The 17,498-nt window shown below is 40.8% G+C and overlaps 1 protein-coding gene across 1 annotated transcript; it reads right to left on the bottom strand.

The window, feature by feature from the left end:
• Positions 1–11: 11 nt before the first annotated feature.
• Positions 12–8,851, bottom strand: LOC104486819 (uncharacterized). The gene is made up of 5 exons (XM_086741784.1): positions 8,580–8,851; positions 5,763–5,858; positions 2,541–2,645; positions 2,034–2,129; positions 12–444 (listed from the first exon to the last, which is right to left on the bottom strand). Exons 1-5 carry the CDS (start codon positions 8,815–8,817, stop codon positions 335–337), a joined length of 645 nt encoding a protein of 214 aa, XP_086597910.1. The 5' UTR covers positions 8,818–8,851; the 3' UTR covers positions 12–334.
• Positions 8,852–17,498: the final 8,647 nt, after the last annotated feature.

The following is a 17,498-nucleotide window of genomic DNA, read 5'->3' as shown; positions in this document are numbered from 1 at the left end:
AAGAGCATAGATCTATTCTGAGGTACTTTATTTGAAGAGTAAATTTTATTTCAAGGTCAGCTGTATCAACCAAGACATAATACTTCTGCTTACAAAGAAAAAATGAGAACAGAAGAAAACGTGTGCCGTACACTACACACACTTGGATACTTACAACAGCTTGTTACAATCAGCAATACTCTTCCTTCATACAGAAAAGCATTTACTTAATATACTGAAGACAAAAAGCTATCTGAAATCAATTAGTTACCATGTTTGTTTTAAGGTCTCCCACTGCTACAAACTTCATTTCTGTATGAAGATTTACATGCAGCTTGTCTTTGCTGAAGTTGTTTCATTCCTTCCTTTTCTTTGTACACTGTAGACCAGAGTACGGCAGTCGACATCTGCACACGTTGGGAGCTATGCATTTTCCTCCATGTTGACAAGGTAGTTTACATACAGCTGAAATGAGACACCAGATACATAGTATGTCTTCAGCACAACAGAGATCATTTTTCTCCTTTGTCTCACTGTGCTAGCAAAATTGTTCCCTGGTGACCACACGGGGACAGTATAAATAAAAGCATAATGGAGGAACTGAAAAGCAATGCCTCTCAATTTATGGCATCACAGCCTGCACTGGAATACAGCCACAGTACGTCTACTCTTATTCATGCTCTGCTCCCCTCTTAAAATACTATAATTTCTGTGTTCTTTAAGGCATAGGCTATTTTTGAGATGGATGCATCCATGAAAGTGAGGGAACAATAAAAATTCCTGCTGAAACTTATTCAAGCTGGTTTCTGGATCCACATCCACCAGGAACCAGTTGCCACATACTAGCTGTTGCTCACACACTGCCTTTCTGTTCCCCCAAAAGAAGCCAGAGGAGGACTCAGTAGGCACAGCTTTAGTTGTCCCCTGGCTACGCACCAGTTCAGGTAAGAAGCCAGGGACTGCAATTCGCTCATGAGCATCTGCACCAATAGAAGTCAAACTGAATGCAGATCTAGTTAGTTCAGGAGCAGTGATTATTTTGACATTAAGAACCTGAACATTTCTACCATTATTGCTGGTGCAGGGAATGGAGCTAAGCATCTCCCATACTAACCTTTTAATATCACCCTCTATCTTGATACACTGATGAATACAAAGGATAAGCATTTTACTGGTCAAATGGGAACTTTAAAGTATTAATTGTTAATGTTTGCTTGACTGTATGTATTGCAGAAGAACTAACACTAGCTGACTTGGATTCCCACAGCCACACAAAAATTTCAGATGCAGAGGATTTAATCTGGAGACCTTGCATCCAAGATATCCAGTTCAAAAGCAATGTTTAAATGAGCTTTCTCTGGGTCTCCCACAGGGCAAACAAAAAAAACCCTTTCCTTTTGACAGTCTCAGGATGATTGCCTTTAGCATCAGGGCAGTGCTGTTATAAGCATACAAGGCCCTGCCAGAAAAGGGTAGATTAAAGTTTTTATAATCATCATCTACTTTTGTGAATCAAAATTTGGGAAAATGCAAGTGGTTATTCAGCAAGAGTGTCAGTCAGTACCAATCCTGATTACAGCCGGCTTCCTCTTACTCTTTTAAGAGCACCTGGAGCTGGTTCTGCCAACATATCCTCAAAGTGAGAAATGAGTTTCCATTTTCCATTTTCGTAAAATTTAATGAAGCTTCTAACCCATATCAGTAGTGATAGTGTTTCTGTAATGACCATTTTCAGTTCTTTATTCTGGGGTCTCGGTTTATAGAAAATATTTCAGAAATACTGACAAGACATACCAAGTATTAAATTTGGTGACAATCAAAATCTGAATCTTAATTTACTTAAAGTGGAAGAGTTCTATCTTTCTGACCAAACTGAAAAGCCACCTACTCCTTACGGATACTTTGTGAGATCGCCAGTATGCAGAAGCAGCTCTCATTTACTATTCTAAGATACTTTCCTAGCAGCTTTCTTAAGCACTGAAGATTTGAACACTGTATTGGTAAATCAAACAAGTAGGGAAAAGGATAAATGAAAAATGTCAGAAATCATTTACCTAAGTGACATGCTCCACCGACCCATCCAGCTGGACAGCTACAAATCCCAGGAGCCACACAAGCTCCATTATTCCGACAACCTTGAGGACAAATTGCTAGAAGAAAAGAATGGGTAAGTCAGCAGGATTTATAAAACTGATATGAAAGAATCCCGACAGAATGAAAGATTCAGAATGATACAAATCAAAATGGCAAAACACATTTTCTTCCAGGCCAGATACTCAACTGGTATAACTCTAACAGCATTTCCAGAACCATGGAAATAGAAAAAAAATACTTATGTAATGTGTTAAGAATTTTGGTTTAAATATTAACAGATGTACATTTTAATGCAAAATAATTTGACACTATTTTGTCTGAGTATGTACCAATAACGTAGGTTTGTTTCTGTAGCAATGCAATGACATTTCCATAGTTATTAGCCTCTTAATACTTTAAAAATGTTTCTGTTACTGCAGTTATTTTTTAAAATCAATATAAATATTTTCATGAACGCAGATACCCACCTTCTTGGCATCTTGATCCTGTCCAACCAGAAGCACAAAGGCACTTCACAACTCCATTGACAGAGATGCATTCCCCACCATTTTGACAGCCTCCTTCACAGCTTACTGCGTAAGAACAGCATATGCAGTGCACTTCAGAAGCAGCATAGGACTTCAAATAATTATCTTTAAACAGCTGGCCTACCATCAACTACTCATTTTATCACATCTGCAAAGACTAAAATTTCAACTCTTCAGAGCAAGGCATGGTTCCATAAGGATTGAGTGAGGATGACAGAACCACGTCTGCAAATGCCAACTCAAAATGCAGTTAAAATTAAGCATGTGCTCCAAAACGTGTTGAGCATTTAACCTGATAGTACCAACAGGCAGACATGATTATCACTAGGGCACAGCTTCTCCCCTCCCCAACTGTGAACCAACTGTTCATCAGTTACACCACAGTAACTACTAACATGCATAATCTTACTGATCTTGCCAAATCACAGCTGGTAACCAGTAACACGTGGTCAAGGATTCACGTATTTCCTTACCTGACAGGACCTACACATAACAAGAGGAAGAAAAGAAGAGGATAATACTTTGACAAATGAACCTATGACTATAGTCGAGTGGTGCCTTCCCAAAGGCCAACTATCTAAGTCAGCCTCCTCATTCCAGAATTGCTCTACACATTAAAGTCTTAAAGGCCCCATTAATGGAGCATTATTTATGTCAGACATATGATTGGTATCAACCATGGTGCACATATCTTTGAAATACAGCATAATCCCTATTCTGTACAATCAAATGCATCCTTTCACAAGCATGAATGTAAATGTATAACGCTACTTACACTGTACTGAAGAGAAACAACTATCCTTCTTTGTAATGATTGACAGTTGGGATGTCTGCTTGATATTTGGTAGAAAAGCATCCAAATCTCTGTTCTACCACAAGTTTCGAGCATAATTTCACCTAACAGATTTTTGGCACAAATGCTAAACACTCAAGGACATGCAAGTCAACTCCAGCAAGGTAGAAAAGCTCTTCAAAGCTTGTTTGCATATTTGTTTGTCACAGAATATAAGTTAATGTATTTAATATTGATTGTATTTGATCGATTGTGGTGAGTGGGAGAAGTGCCTGAAGACTGGAGGAAAGCAAATATCACTCCAATCTTCAAGAAGGGCAAGGGGGACCCAGGGAATTACAGGCTGATCAGTCTCACCTCAATCCCTGGTAAGGTAATGGAATAACTGACCCTGGAAACCATTTCTGGGCACATTAAGGACAAGAAAATCATTATGAATAGTCAGCATGGCTTCACAGTGAGGGAGACCAAGCACTGGCACAGGTTGCCCTGGGAAGTTGTGGAGTCTCTGTCCTTGGAGAAAGCCATGTTCAAAAGCCATCTGGACATGGACCTTGGCAACAGCCTGTAGGTGGCCCTGCTTGAGCAGGGAGGTTGAACAAGATGACCTCCAGAGGCCCTTTCCAACATCAACCACTCTGTGTTTCTGTGTGATTCTGTAATAGCACATGGCACCACACTGCAAGTTCATACATCCAGGCTCCGTATGCCACAGTACTCCACCTCAAAGCTGAGCACAAGCACATCCTTTGCCTTACAGAGATAACATGCTAACAGATACATGCAGGACTTTTACTCAGATACAAATCCAAGTCTAGACTGTAGCATTAGCATAAACTGAACCCTAACTCTGCTTTTTCTATTTTAGTACTTCTCACCTTGCTTCTCATTTAGGCTCTTCTGAGAACGTTAAGTTCCGTCTTCTTGTGGGGTCCCTGCCAAGGCCCCACAAACCTAAACTTTCAATTAGGTTTTAAGATATTAAGAAAAAAATTAAAATCCTTTTGCTGGAAAAGGAAGCTGACCATGCTCCAGTTTACCTTATTGCTGCGAACACTATTATGTCTATTCAAAATGACTAGTTACTTCCCAGTGTGTTATACAACAGCACTATGTTATACAGATCTTCATTAGAAGACACTTCCTTATTTTTTATATTCCTCTACAAGGTTAACAATTTTTATATCAAGTTAATATCACTGGCAGTTGAATTCCCATTCAGTCTAGTTAACATCCCAGAGCTACAGTTTAAGCTTCTGCAAACTTAGACAGATGTTACCATGTTAGGTACACGCAGGTCTTGCTTTCTTCATAAAATACCAAATACCGCTTTATCAAAAAATAAAACAAAAAAAACAAACAAACCCAGACAACCCGACAACAACAAGACTCCAGAGAGCTGCAGAAGCTAGCCGAGTTCCTTCCCTAAGTATCTATTAGGTTACACATCAAGTAAACTCTTGTAGCTATTTCACATTTGAAGGAAATAAAGAAAATGCCCACAGAAGAAACATCAAGCATAAATAGGGAATCTTGTGAGGTGCTGCTAGCTGCTGTGACCACAGTCAGACAGAATGCTTATTAAGTTCTCAGCACAGTGACAACTGCCCAACTAACTCTCTTTTCAGAAAGAACTTCTAGAATTTTTTTAAGTGTCAGGTTGAAGCTTTTCTTCTGAAAGGAAAAGAATGCTTTCTTTTCCTTCACTCTCTGAGGGTATCTTGTCTACTACATAACTTTCCCCCAAACTATTTCAAGTTTTCTTCCCCTTTCATCCCAGAACTCAAGTTATTATCAGTAGTCTGATCAGTTCATAACAACACAACACTGTTTTCTTGGATTGCCTTTTCCAATCCACGCATATATTCACTAGGCTTCACAAAACCATAAAAATTGATCTTTGCTACTCTCCACCTGTCATCTCCCATTAGTCATCAACAACACATTGCCACGCATATCTTTAGTGACGTGCCCTGAGTATTACTGTCTTCCAGATACTACACAAAACTTTCAATCACCTACTGCAGAAATAGGTATCTATACAAGTAATTTCATTAAATTACTTAGAAAGAGTCTGTTATAAGGCTAAATAGAATATTTACATACCACATAAACAAGGTATTTTCCAAGGAACAAAATTCTCTCAGATTCTCACAACGCATTTCAGTACATATACTCCACCCTGTCTTCCTGCAAGCATGCAGAGCCTCCAGGCCATGAATTTTTTAACAGTAAGGTCAGAGGTCTAAGAAATTAAGGTCATTATTTCAAAGTGCATTAGATCCTGGACTTAAGGTGTCCCAAATTAATTTTGTCTGTTTCCAAACTCTTTGTCTTTCCAAGCTACAATTTGTTTGGGTCTTACTCACCTTTATGACAGTATCTGCCGCCATAGCCAGGTGGACATCTACATTTTCCAGGTCTGAGGCACTCCCCACCATTTTTGCATTTTGGATAACATGTTGCTGGAAGACAGACAACAAACAAAGCTTGGATAAATATTGGTGAAGCTTATCAAAATTACTACTTAAGTACGTAAGAAATTTGCATTATTTTAGTCTCTGAGTACTCAGTTTGTCTTCACGTTTCCTACGATGTATTTGCTCTGCCATCCCATATTGCCGATCAGATTAAATAGTTTCCCTGCCCAGGAAACCTACTCAAAACTAAGGAAGCTTTTGGTTCCTAGACAGAACAGGCAGAAGAAGAAGCCATATTAAAATGGAACAAAGGAACACAGCTGGACTGCCAAAGACGTTTTTGATAATTGAAGTCAAGAAATGACAAGTGAGAAAAGAGGTGATAAGAAGAAATTATTTCATAAAAAATGCTGCAACTTCAGGGGCATCTTCTGATTCTTAAGATGAAATATCAGACTTCACTCTTTACTAGATTCCTGCGTACCTCTCCAGAAAAACTACACGCTCACTTCCTCATACCTCTTCTCCAAAATGTCCTCAGAAGTAAGTCAGCACTTCCTTCTCCTCCTCCCTCTTTTTTTTTGCCTCAGCTGGCCTCTCAGAGACCTTTCTGAAATTGTTTAGAAATCATCTGAGATAAATGTAACTTTTGCCATAACTGTAATTATCTGCTGGGAGAAAAGCATCTATGATCACCACAGATTCTGCAACTTTTTTACTGCTAACAGCTTGAACAGGTTGGATAAGGCACAAATAAAAATCTTCATTTTGCAAAATTTTGGGTAAGTCCAGTCAGACTGAAAATAAATTACCTATCTCATAGACCTTCTTGATACTCATAAGTAATTCGTGAATCAGCCCAGAGAGTCTCATCTGAATGAGGTTTGAGATGAGCTCTCTCTATCACATTGCTTCATGCTTTGACTGGATGGGTGAGAAGTCTGAAATAGAGGGAAGGGAAAAGGAGCAGTAACATCACACTGATTTTGCTGTCATATACTTACAGCATTCTCAAGCAACTCAACTGAAGAGCAGCGGATTTTTCACATTAGTATCTGCAGAATGAGTATTTGCACGCAAATAAAGGACACAGGCACGCATAAAAGAGCCATTCAGCACTCAGCTCTGCATAACTGTTTTACCCAACACTTTCAGTTCATTGGAAATGCCATAGAGCAGCTCTCAATTTAAAAAACAAAACAACACTATTTCTGTGTTATTTTACATATTTTTCAGCTCAGTTTTCTTGACAGAACAAGGTATGAAGCTTAATTTATCTGGGTTTTTTTTCTAGATTGATGACCTTACCAGAGCATTCAGTGGTTCCCTTAACAATTCCTGACAGTTTACCTCTCTAGCTCAAAAATAGATCTGCATCTCCAACAATCTTTCACATCTCCCTTACACCCAAAAATGTCTAGGATCCAACAGTTGTTTGGAACAGTGCATACAGCATGGTTATTCAACTCCACTATGCAGCACATTAGCTATACCTCATTTGTCACCACCTGCTAGCCTTAGCTTCTAAATGAAACAATGCTCAATGAATGATTACAGTGCTGAATGAAATTTTCAGCATCTCATTTCATAGTTTAAAAAAAAAAATCACGTTTTAAATGAAGGGCATTGCGAACTAGAACAAATATTGTACAGATTATACCACCTCTTCCCACAGGAGAACATGTGAAGTAAAAGAACTCCTGATATTGAGTGATTTTTAGCAATTAATAGCCACAATGCTCTGCAGTTAAACTTTTGAAGAAAGAAACTAGAAATCAAGCATGTTACATTAAACACAGCTTAAACTAAAACTCTTCTCCCCATTGTTTACCTTCACAATATTGGGTGACATTTTCAAAAATATTCTGTCTCCCCTTGGAAATCAACAGGAACAGACTTCAGTTCACCCTAGCTTTACACCTCCTACCATGGAAATGGGATGTACAAATGACTCTGCAGGTCAGGTAACATCTAGGAAGTAAATTCCAGTACTTTTAAAGAACAACATATTCTAAATAACAAGAAATTCAGAAAATAGCCTATTTCTACAGACTTTTTTGGTCTTTTTGTTAGTACTATTCTCACCAATGGCACCTAGAAATATCAGTTTAACATTGCTGAGGCTCGGAAAGGCATCAAGCTTCTAAAAGCATCATTCCTTGCTCAGGGAAGTATTTAAACACGCACAGAGAAAGTGATAAAAAGAAGCCGACGCAGAAGCCTGTCCAGTAAGCGGACGCTTACCCAACGTTCAAGTGGTAAAATGCTGCCTACTGACAGTACGGCCATTTCCAACGGCTGGGTCTACTCACCTGCGTGAGTGTCTTCATAAAGGAGCCGGCTCTCGGTTGTGCTCTAGCAATGTGCTATCATTGCCACGCCTCACCAGAAACTGGGTGACTCTAACCCTCTTCTTCCACCCCACCTTATTTGCATTCCCCCTGGCATCTATCCACCAACTTCTCGCACCAGATCCAAACCCGAGCTCCTCAGACCTTCCGGAGGGATTACTTGCAGGAAGGCTGACAGCTCGGAGAGGTAACACCGGTACCTGCTCAGGCCCAGACGCCTCCCTAGGCACCGCCACCTACGAAGGGGTCCCATAGCCACAGCCACGGCCGGGCGTCCGCCACGCCGGGCTCTCCGGGCGGCCTGGAGCCGTTCTCACCTCTCCCAGCCCGCCACCGCCCAGGGGCTGCTCCGCCCCGAGGGTCCCCGCCGCTTTCCCGCCCACCGGCACCCCGCAGTGCGAGGCCGGGCCGTTACCGTGCTGGCAGAGCTCGCCCTCGTAGCCCTTGGAGCAGAGGCAGGTGCCGTTGCCGAGGCAGAGCCCGCCGTGCTGGCAGCGCGGGCTGCAGGCCGCCGCCGGCCCCGCGCCGAAGGGCAGGGCCGGCCCGCGGGCAGGCGGGGCGCCCGCCTCGCCGCCGCGCCACAGCCCGCACAGGGCCAGCCAGAGCAGCAGGCGGGGCGCGCCCCTCCCGCCGCCGCCGTCCCGCCGCGCCATGGCCCGGGCACCTCGCCCGCCGGCAGCTGCTGCTGGCTCGGGCCGCTCGCCGCCGTCCCGCTCCGCTCCCCGCCGCCGCCTCCTCTGCGCTCACTCTCCTTTCACCCCCGCTCCTTCACGCCCCCCTTGCTTTTCCCCTCTCCGCTCTTTTCCACTCCTCCTCCTCCTCCTCCTCCTCCTCACCCCGCTCCAGCGCCGGCCCCCCGCCCACTTCGCCCCGCTGCCCCCCGCGTGGAGGGCCCACCCGCGTGTCCGTGACACCCGGTGGGTTTCTTGTGCGGCGGCAGGGCCAGGGCGGCCGGCACCGGCCTCCTGTCAGGGGCCGCGGTGGCTGAAATAAACCGGGCCCGGGGAGGGGGCAGGGGGTCCTGCGGACCGCAGCCAGGCCCGGAGCCCGCCGCAGGCAGGGGAGCAGCCCCTGGGTGGCCATCTGTCAGGGCTACAGTGTGCGGGGGCCAAGCGGGTCCAGGAAGCCTGGCAGTGGCCTTCTGTGGGCCCTTCCACCTGCTGCCAGGACCGCAGGACTCTCGCCATGCAACCAACCGACCTCCCTCTTCCAGACCCTCCAGAATCTCTGGTTTCTGTTCTCTTTCGTCTTTACAGTCACTGTAAGACGTGTACGTCGTGCCACAATATTTAAGGGTGATTTGAGAGACTACTGATGCGCTGGACTGACTGCCGCTTAGTAAATGGGGGAATGGGAGGAACGTGGGTTTCATGCTGCTGCCTCATCCAGCGTGCCATCCCTGGGAATGGCCTGAATCCAATTCTGTGACAAATAAAATAGCAATATATTTCAGTTCAATTTTGACAATATCTTCAGCTACAAGAACACAAACACAGATTATTAAAGGTGGCCTGTAAGAATGATGGGGAGAAACTTTTCAGCTGGGCCTGTTGCGATATAATGAGGGGTGATGGTTTTAAAATAGGAGGCAGATTCAGACTTGATATAAGGAAAATATTTTTTACACTGAGGGTGGTAGAACACTGGAACAGGTGGTAGATGCCCCATCCCTGGAAACGTTCAAGGCCAGGCTGGACGGGGCTCTGAGCAACCTGATCTGGTTGGAGATGTCCCTGCTCCTTGCAGGGGGGTTGGACTAGATGGCCTTTAAAGGTCCCTTCCAACCCACACTGTTCTATGATTCTGTAATCAGAAAACATTTTTCCCTTCATTATTTCCCATCTTTCATGAGCACTTCCTATAATTTTAAATGTTTCCCAGAGAAAGCACACACTTTCAATGCCAAGACTGAGCCCAAGGGAATTTTTTTTTTCAGATGAATTTGATTGATCAATAGTGATAAAAGGGTAGTATAAACACCTATACAAAGTGTCTACAGAAAAGTGAAATAAACTCCATGTCTTTGGAAAAACTTAGGAGAAAACAAGTCTGTCTTCAATAGTGAGGTTTGACTTTGAATTAGTTTTGCGAGTAGCATAAAACAGCTTAATTTGCTGTCTAGATGAAGCAGTGGTATGATCTGGTACCTTAATTCGCTTTGACTGGAAATTAAAATTCTATAATTGCTTGACAGAATAAAAGGCAAAAGTACTTCTGTTGGAAAACTGTCTTTGATTCTTTTTCACACCTATGGAGTGTGGAACACGCAGTTCCTAGAGGGAGTGAAATACAAGGCAAATCTGTTACTGATAGCACGAGGTGTCGTCTGGCTTCTTGCAAAGACTGAGGCACGTGTAGTGTGATCTTTGTGAGACCCTATTTAGCCTTTCGAGGAGCAAAGTAACAGGTTGAATGATTAAACGAGAGAAGCCTAGAATTGCAGTACTAAATAATTGCCTAAAATGGGCACAATTCCCCTCTTGCTTGTACCTAGGCAACCAAAGCGACTTTTAGATGGTACATACATACAATTACATTCATCCTGTGCAAATCTGTGTTGCAAATATCCTTTCATGTGGTACTGATGATGCAGTGATCTGATTACTCATGCCTGAGCTGCCATGGTCTATAAATTTGCTATCTAGAATAAAAAGATCCAAACCTCACTGGTATTGCAGTTCCAGTTGTGGTGGGGAGAACAGGGTCTCCTGTTTTCGTATATGGTATTCCCTCTTGCAAGTATGAGGGTAATTGGATTGTGCAGTGAGAGCACTCTTGGTAAAATTGCTTGCCAGAAATATGTTGGGGAATAAATTCTCCCCAGAAATAATAGCTTTGTTTATCCCAACCCCACAAGAGCAAAAGGAGAGAAGAAAAAAAAAAAATTGGAGATGCTGACTCTGGCCTGTGTTGTTCTCTGGCTATATCATAATTTTATACTTCCTTGACTTCTGCCAATAATTTTGACCATATTGAGTTCTTCACAGAATTATTTTTCTTTTTTTTTGTCTTTTCTCCAATTTAATGTGTAAGTGTGCCTTTCTCATACTAATGCCTAGCAACAATTCATTCATACAGAATTCCTTCCAGGTTTTAACAGCTATTATTGATTATTCATGTAGAGAGTCTGGTTTTTAAAGTAGTATTTATTTTCAGTCCCATATCCCAGCTTCTCTATTCCAAAAGATTACTTCTGGTGGCTCAGGTTAATTAAGAGCCCTTTTAAAAAAAAAAAAATTCTCTCCAGGTTTCCTTTGAGGATCTTAAAATAATTAATAGGAAAGAAAATAATCATATTTAGAAATATGGCAAGGGCTCCTTGAGCGGAGATAATTAAATGCAAAGACCATATTAAATAAGCTTGCCCAGGTGTTTCGTTGAATGAAATAAATTTGTTTAAACATCATCTTCTGTAGGAAGGATTAGACTACTTCACCATCTTTGTGCATCTAAATTCATCTCAGGGCTTATCAAATTTGCTGAGTGCATGTCTGCATTTTAAAGGGATTGTGTCATGTTAACAGAGGTTCTCACTGAAAACAGAAATGCTTCCAGGCATCCAACATGCTTTAGCCTTAGAAGCACAATCTGATAAAAAAAAAAGACAGCAGTTAATGAGTTGGTAAGTAGGGAGTTAGACAAAGAGAGTTCATTCATTCATGTTGCAATGGTTTTATTTGATATTTAGTTTCAGACTAAACCCAAAAGAAAGTAGTTTTAGGACTACGACATTCACAGGTTCATTTTTTCCTTGTTTAAATGGTAGAGGAAGGAGCGTCAACATCCTCCTGCTATACTGGCTACCTGTATAATGGACAGCGATATATAATAGCTGCTTGAGGGGCACTGCTGTCCAGTCTGCAAAAGATGGGGAAGAAGCGACACCTGCACTGTAATCTGAGCTAAGGTACTTGGCAATATATTGTGGGAATAAGGATGGTCACCTGCAGTTTGGGGTTCTGCTCCCTGTCAGGCAGAGCAGGTACAAGGACTCAGCTCTCCCACAGCTCCATGGCCACTCCATACCCCACTTCTGGCCATCCTAGAGCATGTGCATGTGTCTCTTTTTTTATTTCAAAGCCCTTTACTTCACTACATTGTGAAAAATACTTCAGAAGTAGAAGCTCAGATCTTCAAGTGCCATGGGATTTTATGAGTCAGCCAGCCATAATACAGCACAACCTGCTCTCAAACTTACTGACTTGTAAGAAAACGATAAACCTAGAAATCAAGATAAGAAATTTTAGAGGGTGCTGGCACAGTGGTGATGCACAATAATCTAATAAAATGTCAGTAGCTCATTAATCAAGTAGGGTTGCTGGGATGGGAGGTAACGTTAGGAGATGTATCATACAGCTAACTTCTTTCCTAGCACTGTGCATTGTGTGTGGTTCAGAGCTCTGACAATCATAGCTGGACTGTTACAGCTGGACTCGGTGCTGTACTTAACTACATCCAGTAACACGTCATCCAGAGCTGACGCTTTGTTTTTCAGTGTAGCATCACAACTAGCACCCACATTTGTAAGTACTTTTCAGCATAATTTGATCTCCATTCTATCATGTATACATTAGCCATCAGGTGTTGATACAGTTGAGTAGCATTGATCAAAGCTGTAGCTCAACTCAAGTCCACGTCAAATCTTTCAGATAATAGGGACTTACAACCAACATCAGTCCGCTTTGCTGACGGTTTGAATACTGACCTGTCTTCCAGTGCAATTGGGCTACTGTGGCATTTGAAAAATATGTATGAAAGTTACTATAATTCTGCTAAAAGAAGGAAAATTATATACAGGTTCATTTTCAAACAGGCCCATATGTGAGCAGAAATAGTATATAAGTACAGGCTGTGTACAAACATTCATCCACAATGTGCCAGGCACATCTCTTGTTGGTGTCCAAAATTAAGAGCCTCTATGGACTGCATGTACAGATTGTCCCCATTAGTGCACCGAGCCCTGATTTCATACTATGAAGCCCGATTTTAATTTAAGGATGCAACTTTTGGAAACAGGATTCGAATAAGTAATTTTCTTCACATAGTGGCAACCTCTCAGTGTGTGATGTTTAGTCAACAAGACTGACGTGCACTGAAGTCCTTGTTCACAGATTTATCTTGCTTACTAGATAGAAACATGGAAATGGTATATCTTGGTGAGATACTTCAAAATTAACACTTTAATCATTGCAATTAGTTATAAATCTCTCAGATTGTCACCTTTTCCAGGCATTTCCAATTAGAGCGCAAAATAAATCTGTGCCTGGGGACTTGTGTTATCCCAAAGCAATACAAGAGCATTGTCAAAAGACCAGCCAGGCTCACTAGAAACAGTTTAGCTCTGTTTGAAGCTCTGTTTAATGCAAGACAAGGTCATCCAGTCACTACTTCCTCTTTTGAATCCTGGATGTAAATTACCTGACAGAAAAAGAAACTGTGTTTCTTTTGCCTATTACAAGATTACTGAGCAAAAAGATCAAGGCTTGTCTTATTTCCTGGCAAACAGCTCAGCTTTCAGCTGTAACCTTAATTCCTTGTTGGATATGATTCTGTCTTTGGAGAACGTTTGGTGATGTCTAAGCTAGGAAACCTTCCGTTTCTACAAAGTGGGTAGTCCAGTGACCCTTTATCTCATTTCACAAACACAAAGTGTGACTTCAAAGTTGCAATTTTATAAAACAAGGCCCTCATCTTCCACTGCAGATCACCTTGGCTTGTTCCTTGCAACAAGGACGGACCAAATGTTTACATAAATATCGCCCAATTTAACGTAGAAAGCTGAGGCCAGCCTCACTATAATAAAGGAATTTTCTGCTCATGCTGCAGATCTTAAGATCAGTCCATTCTATAGATGCACCATCTGAAAGATGCTGAGCAAATATCCTTCAGCAGAAAAAAAAATGTGTGATTCATATATGAAAATGACTGCTAAGGACCGAAGTCCAGATAAAGCAAGACTGCAAAACACTTTTAAGCACCACATCTAGGTTTCTTTAGAGCCATCTGGAAACCTTCTTATTGTCTTCAGCACTGTGGTACCAGGCCCTACATCCTGACAAATTAAGGACATGATATTGCAAGACGCCAGGTACCTTGAATTTTTATTTGACCTGGAGTTTAAAGGGCTCAGTATCTCACAATGCCATCAAAGTCAAACTGAAATAGTCGTCTTCCTCTTTTCGTACTGCACTGTACTCAGCTGAATTGCTGAAGTGGGCTTGCAAGCAAATGAAAAGAATTTGATTTCCTCACTATTCGTGGGCTCTCAACCATGTCCCTCATAAATAAATGATTTTTTTTTGGTCACTGAATCTTATATTTTGCCCTCAAAGAAATTTGGCATAATATCCAATGAAAAGAATAATTGAATAGCAGTTGGTATAACTATTGACTATAACTCAGATACCACAGCACTGCACACAGTAGAAATACCAGAGGCCTAGTGTTCTGTAAATTAATTGAAGTGGAAAGTCCATATTCACAATTCATCTCATGCACTTGAGGAAAAAACCCGAGAGAGTAAATACTAATTCTAAGATTGGGGTTTTTTAGTATCAAGCAGCAAATTTTATATTGTTCCAGTAGTTAAATCTTTGCCTCACAGGATTCAGCTTTATATCTATCAACTCTCCACAGTATCAAATATTATTAATAATTTAATATTTATATAGTTATTATTGTACGATAATCACTACACATGCTTATGCTGCTCTAATCCAAAGCAACGCTACTAAAGCTGCCCCAGAGCAAAACCAGTGTCTGTGGAAGCATCCAGAGAATCATCCCTGAGACATAAAGATATCACTTTGTCTGCCACAGAAATGTTGCCAACTTTAGGGTGAATGTGGCTACTGTTCAATGGGGCCCAGCAACACAACCCAGCAATGTGGAACAGGAAATGAATAAAAAAAGACTACATCTAATTGATATTTAGATATGGGTAGGATGTAATTACTCATCCTGGAATTCATTCAAAGCATCAGCAGTCTGAATGCTCCCTTATTAAGAAAAAAAAAGTACAATCAGTTCTTTACTGTCTACCAACAGAGAAGACTTTAGTTTGGCAGCTGATGGTTAAAAAATTGGTTTAATACGTATTTCTATGTTTTTCTTGTCATTGTTATGTTTGTTAAGTTATATTACCTCAAATCTACCTCTGAACAAAGAAAATGGTAGCTCCAGGAAATAGAATTGAGAAGTTTAGCAGCACTTTACAAGTTTAAAGTTCTTAATAAATGTTGCCTGCTTGTGCTAATTTTCACAATGCTCCCAAGGGAAAATTAAATAGCAGAACCACTTTACAAATGCTGAGGCAACAGAAAGTCGTTAGGCAAGTCATATGTGGAGCTAATAGCAAAGCTGGAGTATACATGGTATTATTTGTTTGATCTACATTTCAAATCATGACAGCATGTCTGATGCACGTGGGTCTTCATGTGAGCTGTGCAAGTCTGTCCAGGAAATGAATACGTGAGAAGAAGGAAGTCAGATAATAATTTATTTCTAAAGAACTGTGTCATTCATCTGAAAACCACGAGAAGACATCATCTTTCCTAACTGCATAGGTGTGATCATGTTGAGGGATCACACCTCTAATTTGAATAGACCTGAAATCTGGGCCCAAGAAACTTAAAAAGTAGGAGTTGCTAACCTAAATCCTTGATGACAACAGAGCAAACAGATTGACCCTGAATTAAAATTTATGTTAGCCAACAAATAAAAAAAAAAAAGGAAAATTATCATCAGTGTCAAAGAAAATATCTCAAATCTACCTCTAACTCATGTATGTGTGAATAACAGGTGGAGGAAATTCATATATCCAGAAAATTTTAACATTTTTAGAAAAAAAAAATAGCATCTTTGTCATTGTCATCTGTCTCTCATTAAACATCCCATTAAATAGGTGATCTCCAGTAGATCAGCTCAGCTCTCTCTGCCGTTTATGCACTGTGCTCCCATTTAAACTCAACCCCTTGATGGACGCTAATTCTGATAGATGCTTTCGTCTGCACTGACTGTGAAGACTTTTCATGTTGTATTTATTAGTAACTGTCATATTTGTATGTTGATGGTATTGCCAACTGTGAAGGGTTTTCACAGTTTGTGGTTTGTTTTATTTTTTTTTTCCTCTCCTCTAAATCTTCTGGAATCCTGTGAGTAGCTTTAATACTCAGTTTTAATTTTAAAAGCTGTGAAAAAGAACTAAGAATGTGAAGCTAGAAAAATCAAACAGATAAACTCTTAACTTCTGCCAACTTCTCGAAAACAATATATTTTTTTTAATCCATTATTTTTTATGTGTTTTTTAAGCTCCTAGGGTAGGTAATGCTGTCTTTATTTTCACTTTTTATAAATGCGAAATGGCAGCTTTGTACATACGTGCACACCTTGGAACACATGTTAATGAAAACGATTCTGCTTCCAAACTGAATGTTGTTGGCTGAAGATTTATAGGTAGACTGGACGTATGCACTAGGTCTTATTATAGGAGAAAAGAATAACAAAAGTCACGAAAAAAGAAATCTGAAAACCAGCCTCAATAATGCAAACAGATGGTAAGACAGCCTCTTCCTCTCTGCAATGGTTAATATGAATGTTGAAGTCTTTCATTTTTACTGATTCGGGTGATGAAAAAGTCCAGTCCCACATTACTTAGCCTCTCCTGCACCTTAAGCAAGACAACCAGACAACGCCAGAACAGACCTTCCCCTTTTTAACACAGTTTTTTTCAGCACTTTCATTGAGGGTCTTAGCAATGTTTCTAAGGCCAAATTGAATGAAACATCATACGTATGAATTAATTAATATTGTCAGATTATTGTATCTCCATCCTCTCTTTAGGATTATGCCCAGTGGCAGCTGTTTCCATTTCTAAAAATAATTTGTAATCCATTATTTTATTTTGCCACAGTGTCAACTAGCAACAAACGTGCCACCAATAATATTCACCAGCAAAATCTTTTGAAAGATATCACATTTGCGTAAACAATTGCCTGACATTCCTCTTTTATATGTATTTACTCATTTTTGGACACATGTTGCTCTGTTTTAAGACCCTTTATTGGTTGACTACAGAGGCTGACAAAAATACTTCAGCAGAGGATGTCAAATGTTGCTCTGCAAAGTTGTTTTAAGGGCCTGTTAACATGGATTGCAGAGTTAATGTAGGTTGCAGGACTCTGTTTTAAGACAAATAATTGTTAGAAGGTGCTTGACTTAATTTTTCTGAGTCTGATATTTTCATGCTTTATACTGTATTAGTTTATGGGCTAAAACAAACTGCATGGCTTATGAAGTAAAGGACAAAACTTTTCTGCTGTCTACTAGAACTTCT

The sequence above is a fragment of the Chlamydotis macqueenii genome, chromosome 2 (genome assembly GCF_036417535.1).
Source record: "Chlamydotis macqueenii isolate bChlMac1 chromosome 2, bChlMac1.mat, whole genome shotgun sequence".
In the NCBI taxonomy this organism is placed as follows: domain Eukaryota; kingdom Metazoa; phylum Chordata; class Aves; order Otidiformes; family Otididae; genus Chlamydotis; species Chlamydotis macqueenii.
Note: the sequence above shows the minus strand (reverse complement) of the source record. Positions and strands in the feature narration are given on the sequence as shown.

Excerpts from the sequence above, each read along its gene's own strand:
- LOC104486819 (XM_086741784.1), bottom strand. The coding sequence starts at position 8,817 with ATGGCGCGGCGGGACGGCGGCGGCGGGAGGGGCGCGCCCCGCCTGCTG. Across the intron at positions 5,859-8,579 it reads GGGCGAGCTCTGCCAGCACG|CAACATGTTATCCAAAATGC; the intron begins GTAACGGCCCGG and ends TCTGTCTTCCAG. Across the intron at positions 2,646-5,762 it reads CGGCAGATACTGTCATAAAG|TAAGCTGTGAAGGAGGCTGT; the intron begins GTGAGTAAGACC and ends GTTCTTACGCAG.